Below are 22,984 nucleotides of genomic sequence, written 5' to 3'. Positions count from 1 at the left end.
CGGAAATAACCATTAATTATTCCTGTGTTGCAAAGCTGATTTTTTTTTATCATTACTCTAGTCTTCATTGTCACATGATCCTTCAGAAATTACTCTAATATGCTGATCTGCTTCTCAAGAAACATCTCACAAGAAACAGTTGTGATACTTAAATAGCTGATTAATGATACCCTTTGGTCAGGATTCTTTAATGAATAAAATGTATGATGAACTTTGGTTTTTTTTTTTTTTTGTATATTTATTTAGATTATGTTCATTAGTGTTAATTTATACTGAAACGAAATGTGGTAAAGAAGCTCACGAGGATGAGGAATAATACTAGGAAATAGATTTTAATAACAACACTCTGGATACAGGAATAAAGCCGGAGTAAATCACACACTTAACGTTATTGAGAACCGACAAATACTGAGGGAGAACTGAAGGCTTAAGTACACAAAGTAAACAAGGAACTATTGAGTTAATTAACAAGACACAGGTGAATATAATGATGAATAAGACAACTCAGGAAAACTAGGTCAAACAGGGCAAACAGAAAACAACAGACATGTTACATATAACTTGAAATGTAAAAAATGTTGATTTTAGGGACACCTTATCTCCAAAATCTCAAAGACCACAGAGTCTCCACCTACCTGACATTTTTCTACGACCATGTCATAGTATTTAAATGTACAAATGAATAAAATATTCTTTCTGTGCCCCTATAAAGCTGACAAAAAATAGAAAAGTGCGAATAAAAATAATTGGTCGTCTTCTTTGACATCTCTCTCTGTCTAAAGCAGTGACTATTCTTCTAAAGGAAAGGATGCTCAAGGGATTCAATTTAGGTTAATGAAGTTGCAGTGTCTTACAGTGAACTGCTCATGGGACGACGTCTCTCTGTCTGACTTATTTTTTTACATCAAGAGATCGCTGGGATGTGAAAATGAGAGATGTGTGCATATGGTTTAGGTTGTATCGCTTAGAGTGGGGCTGCTGTTTGCAGTTGGAAATGGGTTAATGTGGGTAAAGGGAGATTATCCTTCACACGCGTGTGTATTTAAGAATGCCACTGCAGCAGGGTGGGGTGCAGCCTCGTCGTGCAGCAGCACTGCAGAGCCCATGGGGTAAGCACACTGTGTGTGAGCATGCGTGCACCCAAACGAGCAAGAGATGAGAGTCCAGTGTTCACTGCCTGTTTCTGCCTGTTACTGCCGTCAGTCCTGTCTCATCACCAAGAGGCAAGGGGTCTCCGTGTGTGTCTATATGTGTGTGTGACATTTTGTGTCAGACATGTTGGTGAATGGTACAATAAAGCCATCGTCCATGTTATTTTTAACTGTCTGTCTCCATGGAAACCAGCACATATGCTGGGAGCGATGCACCCTGCTGATTGTGTGTGTGTGTGGAGATGCAGCAGTTCATCCTACTTTATCTGGAGGAAGCACACACACGTTGCGCATGCCTGCCGCAGTGTGTGTGCATGTGTGAGCGTGTGTCTTACGAGGTCAGATCAAATCACAAAATCACATCTGATTAACCACACACCCAAGTCACACCCAAGAAAACAAGGTGGAGGGATACACAAACAAGTAGCTGGATCACACAGGCACGATTTAGATTTACGTACAATAATATTATTAGCTAATAACATGACACACAGTGCCAGTTCACACTCAAGCCTACGTATGCCTGACTTATATTTCATAGTTAAAAAGCACTAGTCACCCAAACTAAAGCAATTATTACAGTTACATAAGGTTCATATAGCCATATATCTATACAGGACTCGCCATAGGTTATGTTATGTAACTTTATAGCAAATGCAATAAGGAGAAGAAAAAATATAAAAGCTGATGAAAATGGTATAGGTATATTAAAAAAAAAACTAAATTTAGGCATATATCTAAACAAGACCGGCATCAGGTCACATACTTTTATACTGCAAAAAAATGTAAAAAAAAAAATATATATATATATATATATAAAATCAAGAAACTGGTATATATATATATATATATATATATATATAAATATATAGAAACTGGTAATGATATATATATATATATATATATATATATATATATATAATTGATTAGCAAGTGCCATAAAATAGTATGAGCTGCTAATACATACATACAAGCAAAAAATAAACTAAAAATAATAAAATAATAATAAAGAAAAACTATAGGGTCCTGAAACTGCAGCCTCTGGTATTGCAGGAATACCCTACTCCAATAAAACAGGCTTGTTGAAAAGGCACATTCATTCTCTGCCAGCAGGAGGCGCTTTCGGAATGGCAGAAATAGTTTCCCCAGTAACAGCAGAACACAAATCAGCGCAGCAACGGACTGTGAAACATGCAACGCTCATGTTTATTTAATAAAATCATCGCCTTTTGAATTTTAAAATATTGTTTTGGGAGTCTCCTACAATAGGATTACCTGCATGCAAGGTCAAAAAATGCTTTTGTTTTCTCAAAATATGCATTTAATATCACCTCATTTTACAGCGATTCTCAAACGATTCGTTCGAAGCAGTTCAAAGATTCAGTCTCTCTAAACCCCTCCTTTCCATGAGCCTGCTCTGCTCTGAATGGTCAAATGGCCTAGTCTGTTGTAATTGGTCTACGGTGTACAGCGGTGTCGAGAATGATACGTGTATTTCAATAGTTTTGTATTTTTCAGTCGTCAGTAGAATGGCGTGTTGTGGGCGGGGTCAAGTTGTTCACGGCCGGCCAACGTAGAACATAGGCGCGCATTATGCAAATGTGTTACCCCGTGATATGTAGCCATCACGTAAGTGGGTTTCGAATTACTAACGACTTGTTTAGGCTGTACAGATTCGATTCTTTATTTTGGGAGACAATAACTTTATTTATTGTGCACTTTCAGCTTTAAAACTTTGCTGATAGTTTACATTCACATACAGCTACATTACACACTGCATGAAAGGCAATATTGAAAATGGCATAATAGGATAACTTTAAGACCTCCTGAAATCAAAATTAAGACTTTCTTGTACAATTTAAGACTTTTTTTATGGCTTTAAATTTGATACAACTAAATTAAAGAAAATTTTTAAGGATCCGCGGAAACCAAATCAGTCGAAGAGGAGAGTTGACATCACTCCATTGCGCCTCATTAGCTGCTGATTCTCAGTGTTCACTTGTACAGGTGAAGATGGATAACAGTCAGCTGGGAAAACATCTTTCCATACAGGACACCATTACATGTGTCTGCATGTCACTGCTATATGCCTACCTGGCGATCCATAAATAAGCCATCCAAGTGGCCATTACATTCACTTATATTCACATTGCGAAATGCAGCAGCCACTATATGCACCAGCCTCGCTAAGTCACTTTTATATGTACCTGGCTTGCCTCTACCTGACTGATAAGTCTTGTTATGGCTATTACTGTTAGGAGATGGTAATATAAGTTAATATATGCCAGTTACAATTATTTAGTTCACTGTATATTGCTTGTAATTTTTAATTGTCTGTACCTTATTTTTTTTTTCTTACAATATTATTATTTTTTATCTGTGATAAATAAAAAAAAATTTATCCCATAGTGCCGTGCTCATCAGTAAGGTTGCCAAGCAGACAACCATTCATTCCCACCTGCATTTCTATGTTACTATGGTAACAGCTTAAAGATTAGTGCATTAGTTAAAAGAACCATGCACAATGAACTCTCCTTGATATAAGAGTGCTTTGTACCTTCATCTTTTCATTTTTCTTCACACTGTTTCTGTCCTTCTCAGGTGTTCTGGCTGCTATTCATCTTTGAATCGACTAAAAAAAATTCGTAAAAATGTAGTGACAAAAACATAAGCAAACACGTGGTTTGGCCCACGAAAACTGGATTCGATACAATGCAAATGTGATCCAACAGAGAGCAGGAACAGAACAGCCAAAGGAACAGCAGCAACAACAACACGCTCTGGGTGATGATGTGATTGAGGCAGTTTTATGCTAACAGCCATAGCCTGTCGAATGTAGGTCATGTGCAAGAAAGACACCTATACACGCCCTACTACACAAAGCTCACACATAATTCACAACTTTCAGAAGGGCAGTTCATTTAATGTGTGACCTGAACCCACCTCAGCCTGCAACATCACACTGTACAACGTATTAAGACATTCACAAAGATCACATGATTCACATACTATCAGTCTTGACAGGAATAAGATTTAATAATGACAGTATCTATGATTCGTTAGCTTTGGTTACATCAATGCTTTGCACGTTTAATTCACAAAAAAGCAAGACCGACATAAATAACCCTCATTAGACTGTCGCAACTGTCGTTGATGTCGTGAGGTTTGTTTCTACGGTGGCCCAGAGGGACAGGTTTCCCTTTAAATGCGACTGTGCTTGCAAAGGCAACATCTCACGTCAGGCTGCTAGCCAATACCAACACTCCATGGAGAATCCTTTATGTGCATGTGTGTGTAAATGTGTGAGTGTGTGTGTTTTCTACCTCCCTGAGCAGCGATCGCACAGTGACCTATATATTCTCCTCTCCGCTCCTGCAATGCACTCAACCTCAATTATTCATAACACACACAAACGTTTCAGAACAAAGAAGAATCTCATAGAAGAAATCGGACTGTTATGTATAACATAAGTAATAAAATAAAAAACTTTAAATTAAATATAAAATGAAATGGAAAGAATGAAATATAGTAGCTTGTCCTATTTTCATTTATTTTTCATTTAATAAATGTTATAGTTTTTTTTAATAATAAAACTTGCACCAATTTATCGACCAATAACGCTTTTAACGCACCCGATCCGCCCTGCCTCATATTTACATATGGGGGCAGGGGTTTTCTAATTAGGACCCTTTCTGAGCCTATGCAAATGCTCTCTAAGAAATCCATCAGGTAAACCTTGTTTTCCTATGACCATCCCTAGCTATAACCATCACAGACATTGAGTATTCAGATGATTCTTCAATCAGAATGATTTACAATAGATGATTCTCCCCATTGTATTCCAAAAATATGTGTCTAGAATCAAGTATTTACAAGCAGTCAAAACAAAACTCCATTCATACATGCTTAGTCTACCATGTGATAAACATTTTCTCTCGACCAATCAAGCTTTTGGAAGGATTTCCATCTAAACCGCCTGCCAGGCCAACCTGCTGTCCAGCCAGGCTCACACAGCAGGCCTGCATATGGTCAGTCCAGTCCACAAACCCTTTAATTCCTGCCCGTGGTTTGCACATAGTTCTCCAGATCACATAGCATAGCAAGACTAAATGTAGCAATAAAAAAAAGTTGCGCTTTATTCAAATGAGCCACACATTTACACTCAACTCTTCAAAGAAATAATATTAATTCAAACTAATTTAATTAAAGAAAGGTAGAAATATACGCTATAAGGTAATGTATAACATATTTTCATAACATACAATAACTATTCAGGTCAGTACATTTAATAAATGCATTCACTTTAAAAACATTTTCACCTACACAATAAAAGTTGTTGGCAGGAAAAGGGTGAGGTAATTTATGGGCAGTTGGGGTAGTTTATAAGTGTATTTTCTGCTTTTCTGCACAATGTTTTGTTTTTATAGCACATGGCTAAAACCTCAACCACAAATGCTGTGATGGAAAAAAAGCAGGATATAGAATAAAAAGAGGAGGAGAAAGATAATGCAAGTAAGAGACTTCCTTTCTTCCGCAGTGAATGGATGCCGTCAGAAAGAGAGTCCAACCAGCTGATAAAAACATCACAATGATCCACAAGTAATCCATACAACTCAATTTACATCAATCAATTAACATCTTATGCAATTTATAGACAATCAAATTTTTCTTGTCTGAGTCAGGAGGAGATATACACAACTCATCTACATTTTGGACCACCTCAGAGTGAGCACATTTTCAGTAAATTATAAATTTTGTGTGAACTATTCTTTTAATGGTACATATTCTAGCCTATAGTTTTATGTAGACTGCATGCAAGACAATCTTTATACAATAGATAATCTGCAAAAAAATCAAATGCTAATTGTCATTTTCCTCATTTGTTTGCCACGTATGCCATGTCCCATAAATGCAAACAAAAGTTGCAACTGTGTAGAGAGTTGCCGGACATAAAAAGCTGGCACTATGTAATGGTACAGAAATAATCTATCCAGGATTCTGCAGACTGCCTAGAAATGTTTGTGAGGGCTAGAGATACAAACACAGATTTAAAAAAGCAGGGAAGGATTGCATAAAGGATGTAATCCCTTCAGACAGAGCAGATTTGAGAGGAGAGCGGGAATGAGATTATGGCCTGCTCCTTATTTTCCACTATTTGTTTTTACATCAGTTTCTACATACAACACAACATGCAAAAAAAAAAATTAAAAAAAATGCTGTTTTTTAAAATTCAAACACATAATGTTATCTGTTATCTCAATCACAGATGGCAACTGAATCACATAAAGTTTCCCACTGAAACAAACCTCATGGGCATAATGGTGTAATGAAGGGGAGAGAGGTGAGTAAATTTCAAAAGAAGGTTAAAAAGGGCGGAACCGAACACTGCTTCACTGTCATATAGTGGACACACTTGTTTGTTTCTATGGAAACAGGGGAATCTCCTGTCTGTTGGTTTGGGTTTCCCTGCAGAACACAAGCACAGTAAAAGTGTACAGTCTCAAACAATAAATGCTCAGTCTATCATGTTTAAAATAATACAAATTGTGGATCTGTGGGCTTAATTACAATTTCTACTATTTATTTGATTTATTTGTGTATCGTTAGGAATAAAAAAATTAAAAATAAAATGGGATTCACAGAATTTTCCATCTGAAGCATTATGTTCACTTTGTGTAAAAGAACAAAAATTCACAATTCATTTTACACCATTTGAAATGAGATGGCATGTATGAATAATATGGATTCAAAATGATAAGTAAATTCTTCAAACATGCTATTGGACCAACCTTTCAGCCTCTAAAGCTTAAAAAGAGAGCTGCACGAACAGACGACTATCAGGGCTCTGCTGACTGATTGCAGGTGATTGGTTAATTAGCTCCGGTTGTAACTGTGGTGACCCCGTGACGAACCACAGCACAGATGCCACCGAGCTCCTTTTACAAACTGAGACTGTGCATGTGTGCTTATGTACACGTGTTTGTTTCTCAGAAGTGCAAACTGGAGTTTGTCTCACCCCTGCTGTTTTCACCCAACCCCCTGCAAGCCTCTTTTCTCATCATTCAAAACCTTGACAGCATTTGTTAAGATCCCAGGCCCTTTACCAGCCTTCCCCTGCCCCCTTCGGCCTTCCGTGACGCCTCCCAACAACACTAGCCATGTGTAAGGCTGCTGAAAGACAGGGAGAGGAAACAGTCCCCAGAGGACATGGCAACAAACACACTGAAAACCAGGCTCCTAGTCTTTGCATCCTCAATTCCAGGTGTCAGAGACACACGTTGTTCGGATAGAGTACAGAATGATGAATGAAAACCCTGGAGAAAAGCACCCCACAATTAAAATCACAAGCTTCAGTGAAGCCCAAAACATCTTTGTTACACTGATGGCACAGTCTCTGTAGTTTATCATGCACATAGAACTCCAATACAAGTCAAATAACTAACATATCTGTCAGTTGCAGCGTTCATTTTTACAGTTTTGGTTTTACGCTCATACATTTCACATTTAATTTCAGTCAACAAAACGAACATTATAGGTGCAAAATGACAAAAGTGTGTCAAATTTGAACAGACCAAACTTCAGTTTGTATATGAATATTTTTTACTTTAGCATATATTAAATATAAACAAATTAAACTTTGAACATTTTTGTTGATGCTAATGTGGAAAATGACAAGTGTGTCAAATTTTAACACGTTTAGATTTTTTATTGATTAATTTAAGCATACTAAAGATCTAAAATATTTCAACATATGTTCAATATAAATAAATACAATGTGTAAAAACCTTAGTTTATAAAGTACATATTTCTGTCAGTTGACTGCATAACATTAACACAGTTTTCTGTTTTAGTTATAGTTTTTGGCCTTTGATTAAAATGTTCTTTAAATTTAGTCAATATTTTGTCATATTCATTCATTTTACACATAAACATTTCAGGCATTTTAATTGAAATAACATTTTAGTTGATGCTAATGACAAGTACATCAAATTGCATCACACATTTGGATTTTTTTTTATTAATTTAACCATATCAAATTTATCAAAATTTCAACATTAAATATTAACAAATACAATGTGTGAATATCTGAGCTCCAGAAATAAAATATTGTATTTACACATCCCTCTCAGTTGACTGCACTTAGTTTAAATAATTATTTTTACAGTTTTATGTTTTTGTTATGCTTCATCTAATGTCTTTTGATAAAAATGCTCTTAAAATGGAGTCAATATTTCATGTCATATTCATTCATTTTTATTAATCGTAAACACACATTTCAGACATTTTAATTTAAATAACATTATAGTTTAGACTTATGTGCAAAATGTATCAAACTGTAACAGACCAAACTTTAGTCACATTTTTTTTACACATTTGGATTTATTTAGTAACTTAATCGTATCAAACCTATAAAGATTTTCAGCATAAACAGAATACACTGAGTACTCCTAAAATTAAAATACAGTATCTTCATCACAGTATGCTTTAAGTAAAACAGTTTAATTATCATTTTTAATTATCATTGTGATGTGCATTTTAGCCTTTATTAATTTTGGCAAAAAACAACAACATTTTTATCAGTAATGCCACTGACAAAAATAACACTGGCTCACTGACTTATGACTAAGCCATCTTAGCAAGCAATGGAGAACAAAATCTACTCAATCCTGTCAACATTACTGAGTTTATGCTCTAATCCAAAACTTCTTTACACATTATTGACATTAGAGAAGCTTTAAGTGTGTACGTCTTGTGGCAAATGACAATGCTTCTTTATCAATTTGGTAAATCTAAATGGAACAAAGTGCTCCAAGGATCATTCTTTACGCAAAGCCTGCTCACATGAGCTACGGATAATTAGCTCGTGACAAGGGCCAATCCAGTGCCATAGACCCTGAAGAATAATCTGATCAGGATGCTCAATCGCCTCCGTCTAATCTGGAGATTTGCGTGGCTCAGATCAAGCCCATTCTGGTAACTGGCTAACCTAATGAGAGGTCAGTGCAGAAAGGCAGAGTGAACCCTAAAGCCCTTTAACTCTGTGGTCAGATGGGCCATTTGCCCGACTGTTATTATATTCAAATCACAAGACAAAGACACCCAAAGGCCTCATGCTAATGAAGATCAGCTAAACAAGCACCGAAATTAAAAAACAAATACACTCTCTCAACCATTGCCTTAAAAACTTTCTCTTTGATTCCTTTAAAAAACAACTGTAAGTACTATATAATGTACAGGCATTCATTATAATGGCCACATTGAGGTCAAAGCAAAATGGCAAAATAATAAGCCTTGAAGACTTGAAATGTTTTTTTTTTTTTTTTTTTTTTTTTTTTTTTTTACAGAAGTATTCCAGATGGACCCATAACTGCTGGTCATTTTCTCATTACATTCAATAAAAAATCTGCTAAAATTCTAAAATTTGCATATACAGGCCAAAGAAAAAGCTGTTGTAGAGACTTTCATCATGCAGCACCAAAATGCTGCTATTGTGACTTTCTCCCCACGAGAATCTGCAAACTTTGGGTGTAAACATGTTTTTGAATGATGAAAAACAGAAGTTGCACAATAATTACATTGTATAACATGACAAAGAAAGATTGATAACAGTAGTCCATAAAACCCGCACACTATATTTCAAGTCTCCTGAATCTTTGTGAAGAAATCATGTGACCCAATCATGATGTCAAATGATTGGGACACATCAAAATTGAATACGCACACTTCCAAGTTTGGGGTCAGTAGTATTTTTTAAAGTTTTTCTTTTTAATTAAAAAAGTCTCTTGTAGGCTGCATTTATTTGATAAAAAATACAGTAAAACAGTAATACTGTGGAATTTTAAGACAATTTAAAATCACTGTTTTCCATCTGAATACATTTAAAATGTAATTTATTCCTGTGATGGCAAAGCTGAATTTTAATATACTGATTTGGTGCTCAAAAAATTATTATTGGTCACCATTCACTTTCACTTTATGGAAATGAGCAGTGTGTGAACATTCTGCCAAACATTTCTTTTTGTGTTGGATGGAAGCAGCTGTTTTGGAAAGACATGACTGTTAATAAATGAAGACCTATAACCCCAACAGTTTAACCTTGGGTAAATCAATACGGTACCAGAATGATGCTTGAACGTCACTTTTATACAGTACAAAAGTGACATTTTTGTGAAGCAGGACAGCTGCCATGTAATAATTATCCTGTCGGTCAGACTGTGCTTTAAAATCTGTAGATTCAGGATAAACAAACGGGCAAAAGCAACAGCAGATGGTGCCACAGATAGAGAAATATAATGACCTTAGTTAGTTTCAGGATCACCCGCCTTGATCTATTAAAACCATATGGCTGATCTGCACTTCACGCCCAGGGAGAGTAATGCAGCCCCCTCCTCACGCAAAATGGAGTGTCCTAAATGCAACACACATTCCCATGAACACGCGGACGTATATTTTTGCGCACACAATGACACACACTACTCAGTGAAGCAGGGGGGAACCAAGTGGAAATTACAAGGCAAGTTAATTGCAGTTTGGCATAGCTGTAATTATTCAACTGAGCAAAAATAGTCACTTTCAATTACCTGATCATAGAGTGGATGTAGATCAGGTTCTATCAGACAAATGAGGCTTCTGTATATTCATGCTCTAATTTGTAATTGTATGATCTAGGTGGTATATTTTATTCAGCATCTCTTTTTTGGCTCTTCATCCTCATGTGTAAGGTGTTTCCAGCATACAGTGTTTTAACACATTGTCTAGTGGAGCAGCTGCACTAGCCTACAGCCCTGCAGCACGCCACTACTGCTGTCAGCACACGACATATCAGCCCACTCAGCAGACCACGCAAAAATAAACTCATACAGACTGATCTATTTGTGAACTTTCATTGTTATTTCCTCAAGTAAGGTACTTATAGAGGTCCATGGTTATTTAGACATACACAGCTCACTGGAATAGATTGTTATTGGTCAAATATTTCTGAATTTTGACTGAAATTAAAATGCACAAACAACTGTATTAGTACCTTTCGTGTTACTGCATGGTCTCATTCATCTAATTTCATCTCATTAAATAACATAAAAATAAAAAAAATAAATAAATATGGGGGTCCTGACCACTCAGTAGAGGTTTATTTTATGATAATGACCAATAATCACTCACATACTCTACTGTTCAAATGCTTGGGATCAATAAGATTTTTTTATTCTCACCAAAACTGCATTTCTTTGATCAAAAATACAGTAAAAACAGTAATATTGTGAAATATTATTACAATTTAAATTACCCATTTTCTATTTTAATATTTTCTAAAATGCAATTTATTCTTATAATAGCAAAGCTGATTTTTTTTAGCAACCATTACTCCAGTCTTAGGTGTCACATGATCCTTCAGAAATCATTCTAATATGATTTGCTGCTTAAGAAACATTTCTTATTATTAATGTTGAAAACAGGATTCTTTGATGAATAAAAAGTTAAAAGGAACACTTGTTTTTTGATTAAATAGTTGAAATGTTGTAAAGTTTTTTTTTGATATATTTTATGTGTTTTTGCTGTATATTTCAATCGATTTTATGAATCTTTGCTGAATAAAAGTATTACTTTATTTTGTAAATGTACTATAAATCTAATGCATCAACAACCTATCCTTCTTGCTCTGACATAGTAGGGAAAAAACATGTGACTTCCTCTCTGGTGAAGCATTTCATGAATAGACCTCAAATTGAGGACAAGTCAAAAAAGACAATCTACACTGACTTGTGGGCAGGGGATGTTTGGACTGCACACTTCAACATCCTGACTGAAGATTGCTTTAATTTGTGCTCCAGTAATGGAGTAATAGTGGGTAATTCCTGAACTAATGAGCTCGGCTATGCGCTTTGCTTTTGGTGTCTTTTCTACTTAAGCTGTTCTTGATATCCCTATATCTGTCCAGATATGATGTCAACACCATGTGACCTCCAGGATGTGTCTTTCAGGAACAGTATGGGCAGCTGTCCTTCAGACTAGGAAAACAGCACTGTAAGATGCTTACTAAAGGCAATCTGTTGACAGAATGATGTGGTTTAAGACCACACACACTCACACTCACACACACAAATCACACACATATACGTACACCTATGAACTACAGATGGGGGACTACTATCTTTACTACAGAAAAAGAGTCTAATACTATCATCAACACTAATAACACAAATAACTTACCTATACAGATTTTTCCCCTAAAACCTGAGCAGCGAGGAGAAAAGACACAAGGGATTTGTTATAAGTAAAATAAACAGCCAATCCATTCATGTTTAAAAGATTTGTGGTAAAAAAAACAATTACAACGTCACAGGTCACTATGAATATTTCTGGAATATCTTAAAACAGATGCCGTATTTTGGTACCATGTCTTTAGTCACACCCTATAATGTTGTACTGTACAGTGCAATGGTTTTTGGACATGGTCAAAACTTGCCGAGATTTATTCTCTAAGGCTCTTAAAGTCCCACAGAAAACAAAACTCAGTTAAGAACTATTACATAAGACAGAGTTGTTTTTCTGGCTCACTTTCCATTCTCAAAGTGGCATGTGTTTTTTGTTAAGGGATAAATATAGCAAATGAAAGCTTGCCCAGGCCCAAAGAGAAAAAGATTTTCAGTGGACAGTGATTTGTTTTAAAATATGATTTTATTTTTATAGTACACCTTTCATCATAATAATATAATATAATATAATATAATATAATATAATATAATATAATATAATATAATATAATATAATATAATATAATATAATATAATATAATATCACTAAAATATGAATTTCTACATGAATTAAGAGGTCAATTGTCCATACAGTCCATTTTAAATAAATGGCACTTTAAATATTGATATTTAATTTTAAACACAGCTTACATGTTTTATTGTATTTTAAACCAGCATAAGTGTTATTCAAAAGTTTGTGCCATTCAAAAAATTACACAAAAATATTAATTTTAAAATGTTTAATGTTTCATTTTAGATGTTTTATTTTATTTTATATTTCATTTAATTCAGTCAGCATTAAAGTGCAATTCAAAAGTTAAAAATCACACACAAAAGTTTATTTTTACATAAAAACATCTATTTTTTTTTACATCTATTTGTTTAGCATATCACTTGGAGATGCTTGTATCCAAAGCAACTTACAATTTGCTATAAATATAAATGTTATACTAAAATATTTTAAAATAATATGATTTAAATATTATAATTAGCAAATATTAATTTCTACATAAAATAAGAAGTCCATTGACAACATACAGAGTTTCTGCACACTGACTGATTTATTCCTACTGTAGATTAAAGACGGCTCAAATACAACAGCCCTGTTTACAGTTGCAGCTTTGATACACTGTCATCATCACAGCCCTCTCTCATTTCTCTCTGTCTGTCTGTCTGTCTTAATTATGGCTATTCCCTCTGTTGTGACTCAATCAGCCAAGTTTTTCCTCTCTGTTTTCCCTCACTCTCTCTCTCTCTGAGACCGACTCCTCTCTTGCAGCACGAGCAGTCAAATAAACACTTCTCCTTCTGTTCCTCTGACACAGAGAAGCTTTTTCTTCAGTCATTGAAAGAGTGAGGATTCCCACTGATTTCTGTTATTTCAATGCCACTAGCAGCACCAATGAAACTGCAAAAATAATTGTTACCTAACAGGTTTCCCTAAACACTTTTACTAGGCCTCCTGCTCACATCTCAGTCTTCCATTGTCCAGACAAACTAGTCAATTCACCAGTAAACAGCTTATTATAGTGTCACAAATTTATGCTACTGGCTGTCTGAAATTGGAAACTAAAATGGACCAGTGTCAAAATAAACAAATAATAAACAAAATAAAATAAATAATAAAGTATTTGTATTGATTTTTCACAGGTATTTTACCCAGATTTTGAATTATGCATTTCTTTTGTGTTTTAGGGTTGAAGAAAATGTCCATAAAAAGTCCACATTTCCCATACAGGAACATATATGAACATTATACATTTTACTAATTATATATATTTAATGTTTTTTGAGCAAACGGTATATAAACAACAACAACACAAAAACAATGAAACACATAGTTCATGAAAACCTTATCTTATAAAAAGTAACATCCAAAAATATCAAGCCATTGTTTTATTAATAATATATGACAAAAGTCGTAGACAGAATTCAGAAGTTATAACAGACAAGTCTCTCAGTGTCTGCGGAGCAGAGCTGTGCTCAGTCTGGGCAGATCGCCAGCCCGAGTCGAACTGCAGTTTAACCCATCCATACATCCAGTGCATCAAGGAAGGTGGTTAAAGATTTCCCAATGTGTCCTTTTGAGGTATGAAAAATTACCCAAATTCTTGAGCATTGCCATAAAAATAAATTTATTGAGAATGGAGTCAGACATTCCAGAGTAATCATCAAAGAGCTAATATAAGGGAATATCGACATAATTCTGACACTCTCTTGCTTTGTATCTACAAGGAGAAAGGGAGAAAAAAATAACTGAAGCATTGCTCATCTAGTTCGCATGTATGAATTCTGCTTGTTTCATCATCACAGCGGTGTGATCAAAGGTACGCTGAGATTACTGGCAGTTCACAGGCAGAAGACTTGATTATAGTCTGAATGTAAACACAGGCAAGAAAAACCCAAGCGGGCCCAGGCCAGAAGCGTCCCCTCTGTCTGAACTAACAAGATATCTTATCATGGAGTTCATTGTGAAGATCATGCTGTTTTGCAATCCAGAGGTACATGTGTATATACACACCAAAATACTGTCTGGAAAAACAGCCTAATGTGCATTGCTTAATTGTCCCATTTATCACCACAGACATTAACAGCTGAGATGCAAAGTGCATGCTATGGATTCATAAACTGGCGTTACCAGAAACAGAAATAAACATAAACAAATAAACTTTGATACTGTGGTATTAAATGATTGCCATATTCATGTATCATGGTATTTACATAGTACACCAAGGAACATGTTGAAAAAAACATGGTAATTCTACAGTGTTCTCACTAAATCAGGACGTGAACACATGAATATTGTCTCCAGAGCTGCTTTGACAGTCTGAAAAACTGAAAGGGTATAATTTTCATTGAATTACAAGAAAAAATTATTAAATAAATTAATGTTTCATGAAAAAATAAGAACAGAATCCAGAAAAAATTAAATGGATTTTATAAGGTCCTTGTGTTGGACATAATAAATAGCTTTTTCATTGATGTCAGATGATAGGATGCATTTGTAGGTTTGGTGTTAATTGAATGTACGTAAACTTCCACTTCATCTACCAATCTTTTTATTTTCCATTATCTGTTTACTGAGTGGGAAACACTCCAAACAATTCAGACTGAAATGCAAATTCATTCAGATTTCTCAAACGCTTTAAACAATTTCATTATAAAGAGCTGACTCCAAACAGTGGTTCAATCACGGACCGAGCATCAGCAGCTCTGATTCTAAACAGTGCATTCATTTCTCGCTGTATGACTGATTCTTTGAGTCCAAACAGCAATTAATTTGCAAAAAGATCTAGTTCTAATCCTCACTTGTCAAAAGAATAAGCAGATAAATGATTTAGCTTATCAACTGCTGCTATAAACTTCCTTGCCAGACAATTTTATTTAGGTATGTGGTATGATGCACAAAATTTGGTTATATAAATCAGCACCCTCACCATAGGTAAAGAGATTTAATTCGCTGTAATTTCTTTGATGATAACTACATGATATATTAACACTAACTTTTCATTTTTTGAGCTGTTGATTGGTTAAAGGTTGTGGGATTATTGAGACCTGTTTAAGAGTCAGAGGTATTTATATGTTTGTTGGGACTCTCTTAATATGATATGGCAAACTGGTCAAACTTTAACCCTTTGGTTTAGGCTGCCATTTCCCATCTCAGCTATTCTGCTAAAAATGAGACATGACCTAAAATGTAAAATGGAACTGCTGCTGTGATTACTTCAGAGAGCAACCCCGAAACTGACACAAACAGCCCCATAGTTGAGTTATGGAGACATTCCCTAACCGAGAATTGGTTCTGTCCTTTTATATGTTATCATACGAAACATTTCTTTCAGCAAGACTAAAAGCATTTAGGTTGAGGAATGAACCTGAAACTGAATTATTTGAGGAAACTGTAATAATTGCTTACTGTGCCAAATATCCCTGGATGTTTACTAGGGGTCTTCAGACATGGTGTCTGGTGCAACTTGGCGAACTGAACTCTAAAATAAAAACGTTACAGAAATGACAGTATAATCAAAATGGTGACTGTTTTGGACCATATAGCTAACATTATACTTCCAGTTTGACTGTTTCTCAGCTCAACCTTTATTTCTGAGGCTTTGTTTTAAGATCTTTCTTTTCCATCACGATGAACAGTTCTCAAAGACAGGCCTCATAGAGAGCCTTGATGTGTCTCCAGTGAAAATCAAAGTGCATTAAACATGAAAAGTACTGTCAAGCGCAGAAGTAGACCAACTCTAAGGAAAAAAGTAGAGCACTGAAAGGGCTAGAAGGCAGAAAGCAAAAAATGTTGACTTTATGATCCTCGTTGTGCTCTTCTATTCACCTGCATACTTAAATATGTAAATTTTCACTGATTTATGTTTTTTTTTTTTTACAGAGAAACTAAAGGAAACTTATAGGTCCATTGTTCAGTTTAAAAACCCAGATTGCACTGAAATGAGCTCAGTGAAAAAAAATCAATCCAACATGGCAGAGAAATGATGATTATAAATATACTTATGTTTCATTCAGTAGTGAAACTATCTTGGATTTACTCTCTAAGCGCTAAAATCTGTCCTTCATAACCTCGTTAGATTTGAATGAAACACAAGTAAAACATTAGCCAAGACAAAACACTTGAAATATTAAAGAACAGTGATGTTTTGCTACAAGTCAACCAGTCATGTGCCTTGGCAGAGAGATGCGGCACCTACTACTAACCCACATACACAGGTGCTCGATGTGCCCTTCCTTTTAGGATGGGGATACTGTAGAATGCACTGGAGGGCTTCTGCTTTTCGTCTCGACAAAGTATCAGTGAAAGCTGTAAGATCCAGTCTGCTACACATCAATTTTGTACTCTTTACTACTTCCCTCAAATTATACTCTTAGTTTATGAATATTTAATGGCAATAAAAGAAACAATGATTCACGCTGGACCTGCTGGTCTTACTAATTATTCATGAGGTCAGGATTTAAACTCTGCCATTAACCAGATGTCTGAATGAGTGACAGTATACAATATCAATCCAACATGGCAGAGAAATGATGATTATAAATATATGATAATTATTTGCACTAAGGAATGGCTCCTGCAGTCAAGCAAAAAACTGGCATATGTTTTTGTGTGATTGCCACCAGTTTAAATAAAATAAGCAAATAAAGGTTAATTTCTCTTTAAAGATTCTCTCAATTGAAAACAAAGACTCAAAACTATGAAAGCCTGTTTCCGCCATGGAATAAAAAATTAAAAAGGTAACTGCGACTTTTTAACTTACAATTTTTTTCAGAGAAAAAAGTCAAAACTGTGAACTGCAAAATATGAGTATTTAAATTTGAATTAAGAATTTACATCTATAAATAAATATGAATTTACATCTCACAATTCTGACTTATTTCCTATGATTTCTAAGGTTACATGTCACTATCTGAATAAGTTTATATATAAAAAAAGAAAATCATAATTGAGATAAAAAAGTTGAAATTACCCTTTTTAAGCTTTTTATTCCATTGTGGGAACAAGCTTCATTTTACATTCTAAAAAAAAAAAAAGTTTTTTTTTTTCACATGCAAATTTTTCTTGATACACAATGTGTAAATGGGTTATTTATTTTAATTAAAGTGTAAGCCTTGTTTTTTCATGTCTTTTTCTTGCCAAATTTCCCACATTTCACAAAGCATCTAACAAAGAACAAAGCATGTTCCATGATATACTGCATTTAGTATTCTAACATAAACATATTATTTATTCAGTGTGGTAGACCTTAGTTCAAAAAATAACATGCAAGTTGTATCTTTATCAAACTGTAGGATGTTAGATCAAACCTAAGCTTAACACCATCTAAACATCAAAAGTAAAAGCATGCATATACATTGCATGGTGGACTTGTTCTCTAAGACTGTGTGTGTGCTGATGGTGGGCAAACTCTGATTATTTAAACCATGGGCTGCAGCACTCTCTGAATCTGACCAATCAGAGCTGAGCACACAGTGGCTTGGAGCTAAGAAGATGATGTGCCATCCATAGCTACTTTAATTCCAGGCCACTGAGACTCATTTATGTATGATACTTATCAAAAAGGATCAAGCAAGAGAGCTCTCGACCTATTATAAGTCAAAGAGAGAATGGAAGATGGAGTGTGTGCCACGTGCAAGAGTTTTCCTGCTTTGTGTCCTTTATATGTGTATTTACATTTGCATGTATTTTTGTCCATGCAAACAAATAAAAAATCTTTTCTCTTGATGGCATAAAAGTTCACTGGTGTGTGTGGGTAGGGGGTTGTGCGGAGATGGGCTATTAAAGCTATAGGACAGTTAATTTGGCTCCAGGGGCTCTTAGAGAGTGGATGCTGCAGTGGGCTCTGTTAAAAGGTTAGATCCCCTCTCCCTCAGGCCAGGTTACTATTCTGCTTCTGTGTGATGGTATGGCTATAAATAAATAAACAAACAAATATAAATATATATAAAGCAAATGTATTTTTAATGTTATATCTATGTTTTCATCAAGTTTATGCAAGAATTGCATAAAATTATTGCAAGAATTATGATTAAAACAACTCAGAGGTTTCAAGTCTTACAGACGCAGTTTTCAATTTCAAATGTACAAACTTTAAAACTGTTCCCATCTGAAACACATGGGTGTTAAACATAACAGGTCAGTAGTGTTTCGCCAGTCACTGCGAGTCGACTTTTCTCAGTCAGATGTTTTCCCTTCATTAGTAAAACCTGCAAACGGCTGTATGCACTGGGAGAGATCTTGTCTAATTAAACAGGTCCGGGGCAGGCAAGGTAATCTCCATCCTCGCTGGGGAGGCCAGATCACGGGCCTTCTCACTTGCAGGATAGAAAGAGAAAACCGTCCCAGAATGGATTAGAACCAAGACTAGACATAATGATGAGGATGTGTGAGGTATAGCTACTAGCTGATCCTGCTCTGTGCTGTTATGCAATGTGATGGACTTATCACTTTTAATACTCTGCTCAAAGATTTCAGGAATGAATATACCTTATTAAAAGAAGAGGCAAGGTCCAAGCCTAAAGATCCTGTAGGACAAAGTCTAAAGAGCATTTATGCAAATACCTTAAAACTTAAGAACAGTTTCAGGTGGTAACAACCGTCAGGAATAATATCTGACAGCCTGCACACACAACACAGCGACAGGACTTATATGGACCCCCTCCCCATGTATTGCACATACATTGCATCACATGTATTGCTCCAGGCACCTTAATAATCCACCTCACTCCAGCCATTTTAAAAGTGTGACAATTACTATAACTCTATTTGTTACAGGATGCAATTAGCCATTTTATGCTGACTGTGTCTATTGTCTGTGTATGTAGACTGTTTATTGTCCCTCACATCTATCACACTGAGTCTTTAACACTGAGTTACTGTGCTGTACATACGTACTGTAGTCTCTAAATGCTGATGTTTGCAACAAGGTGTCTTGGGAAATGTTTGGTTTTATAAGTCCTGACTATGACTCTTGACTTGTCCTATTTTTGTTGACCAAAAGTACTTTATCTATAATAAATAATAAAGACTATAATTATTTTATTCATAATATCAATTCAAATGAGATTGTTTATACATTTTTGTAAATAAAAGTTTGGGGCTGTTGGTTCTTTTAAATCAATAAATCAAAAGAATCCAAAAGATTTGGAGCAGCATTATTTTAGTATCACAATTATTTTATATTTTAATTTTTAAATACTGCATATTTTTTTATTTTTATAAGTTTTAGTAATTTTGTTGTGTTTTTGTCATTTTAAGTATTATTTTTATTTGTGTGTGTGTGTGTGTCTATATAATTTTAATTTATTTTTATTTTTTAAGTACATTACCTTTTTTTTACAGTTTATTCCAGTTAACTTTTTTTTTGGTTTTAGTTTTAGTATAATAACTCTGATCTGGAGTGAATCTGAAGAGCCAAGTTATCAAAGGCCCTGCCTACAGGCCAACTATCCATTCAAATTCAGGAGGGTGTTGTTCTTGGCACCACATGTCATCACTGGAATAACAAGACAAAACACCCCAATTATGGGATTAGGATCGTTTACACTAATCGAGCCATAAAGGACTATGACACACGCCTCACACACACAATGAGATAGTTGGAGGCTCCCAGCACAGCTGTTTACAACCAATATTTTCTAATCAATCGCAAGTCACATTTTTTAGTTTTTCACCTTTTCTCACTGATTTATGTGATCATTTATTCTCAAACATAAAATACAACTGCATAAATCTCAATAAAAGACAAACTTCTTGAGATTTTCTCATCTCTGTTTACAGACTAAATTACAGACTAGCAAAAGTTTGTGCTCCTCAAAACTTAAGGCAGCAAAACCCCTTGCTTTTAATCTTTTTATTTTGACTGCAAAGTCAGACACAGCAACTAGCTTTAGCATAACACTGTTCTCCTTTAATCACGCTGCATACAAACACACTCATAGTCCATACTCCATCATTTTTGGTAATTAGTTGCTTTTATCTACATTAAGCAGACTACAGGATAACACCAGGGATGAATCGTACCTTTTTGATGTGGAACAGGCTTTTGGAAATCTCAGAATTTTGGGTTGTTCTCAGAAATCCACACTACAGTATACATAAAGCTCTAGGTGTTTGATGTTTGGGGAACGTTAGGGTAAAGTAAATGTGTATGTATATATATATATATATATATATATATATATATATATATATATAATCATCACCTTAATGTTGATTTAATATAGAAATGCAGGGAATCATGAACTCTGACAAATGAAACAAAAACCGGTAAAAATGGCAACAGGTAGTGCCTGTTTTCTATTACATTTAGTAAGATACATAATTTATGTTATATTAAGCCATACAAGTCTTAATACCTGGGGTTCCCTTTAAACAAAGAAAGAAAGCTAAGTTTAATTATTGTTATGAAAGTTTTTTAATTAAATTATAATTGTTAAAAATGAACTTTTACTGTTATTAATTATTTGAATTATAAAGGCTTTTACTACAAGTGAGTTTGCAAATATATTATTTAATTAGAGCTTTTTTCATCAATGATCAAAATGAGTTTGGTGCTCTTATAAACTGTGGACTTTGATAAAACAGAAGTGAATGAATCAATCAAAGCAAAACTCATATGTGAAATGCCCTTTAATTCCTGCCAAGAAGAAAATACTGATTTGCGTCATTCTAGCCATGTACGCCAATAAAACCAGACACACTGCCAGTTTCACCTAATTCTGCCAAGCTACAAGGCCATGACATGCTATGAACCCCTTAACATGACAAATAACACGAGTCCTCAAAAATGACACACTATTGCACACCGATTCTGTAAGGGGCAGATGAATGACTGTGAGAAGTGTAGGGGTGAAGTAGTTTTGGCCCGATGGTAATAATCACTCTGGGAGAAAGAGATTATTTCAGCAGGTCCTAGCTTGACCTACATGGCTTAATCTTTTATGGGTCACATCAGTTTATGCCTGGACATGGCCGGGTTCAAAACACGTCGCATGGCACCAAAATGAAGTGATTTCATCCTATTCAAACTAATTGCATAAGTCTGTAAATGTTCTTGTTTTTCGTTGCTTCAAAGTGGAGGGGGAAATCTCCATATTTTCAATGCTGTATCCATGCACTGGATTTATCCCCATACACTGCAGCTTAACATCTTCTTATAAATAAAGCTATACAGCATCATCCAGTGCTGAGGCTATGATCCACATGAGGCTATGATCTCCTCAGAGGCTTGACAAGGGCACTGAGGCTGTAGCATTTTATTTTAAAGTAGGGGCCTGGTTTCTTCAGCCCATGCAGTTGAAATGAAGTAGGAGGAGGGTTTTTTTAATCACATGTTATAGATATCACTATTTCACTGGGTATTGAACATTTCTTCATGGATATAAGGTGGATGTTGTTTTGCATTAAGTGCTGCATCCAAGCAACTGGAATATTTATTTTCTCTCCACACCCAACCTATAAGTTTCATGTAAAATTCATACTTTTCTCATAAAATAGCCATTTTTTATGTGTGTGCATTAAGATATCTTGTCTCATCGTGTTTAAATGTCACATCACCGATAACCTTTCGGTTAGATTTATCCTTATCTTGCATTTAATTCTGTTGGAACAGCTTAGTGGCTGCAGCGCCAGTTTAATGACATAAGGACAAAATATTTTATTTTATGTTAGACCGGCTTTATATAAGGATGTGCAAAAATAAGCATAATAAATAATTATTTTTTTAATGTCCTAGCGCAGCCGAATGTGATTATGTATGTATGCGTTTTAAAGACAATATAGCTTCTTTATTACTGTGATCGAAAAATAAAATGAAATGAAAATCATGTTAAAAAGCAGAGATAGCTGTTGCGTTTATCCATTTTAATAAGCAGCGGAATTGAAATAGCCATGGCACCTACACGCCCCTCTCACCAAACAGCTGCTGAAAACGACCCAGACGGTCTCCTGATGCCTTCAAAATCTTAACAATCACACATATAGACTAAAAAACAAACAAACAAAAAAAAAAAAAAAAAATGCAGCGGCTGGTAAATGTGTGTCGAGACGTTTTTCGTTTCGGAGCGGAA

The 22,984-nt window shown here is 35.0% G+C and overlaps 1 protein-coding gene across 4 annotated transcripts in view; it reads right to left on the bottom strand.

Moving 5' to 3' along the window:
* LOC109068231 (Nance-Horan syndrome protein-like) overlaps positions 1 to 22,984 on the bottom strand; it is a 50,176-nt gene that overhangs the window by 26,179 nt on the left and 1,013 nt on the right. For 3 of the 4 annotated variants that reach the window (XM_042766535.1, XM_042766537.1, XM_042766538.1), the window contains exon 2: positions 12,360 to 12,383. The exons of the other annotated variant lie outside the window; for it this stretch is intronic. In XM_042766535.1, coding sequence (XP_042622469.1) covers positions 12,360 to 12,383 — 24 coding nt within the window. The remainder of the gene's footprint in view (positions 1 to 12,359; positions 12,384 to 22,984) is intronic. 4 annotated transcript variants of the gene reach the window in all.

The sequence above is a fragment of the Cyprinus carpio genome, chromosome A11 (assembly GCF_018340385.1).
Source record: "Cyprinus carpio isolate SPL01 chromosome A11, ASM1834038v1, whole genome shotgun sequence".
In the NCBI taxonomy this organism is placed as follows: domain Eukaryota; kingdom Metazoa; phylum Chordata; class Actinopteri; order Cypriniformes; family Cyprinidae; genus Cyprinus; species Cyprinus carpio.
This window is presented reverse-complemented; position numbering and strand designations above follow the sequence as displayed.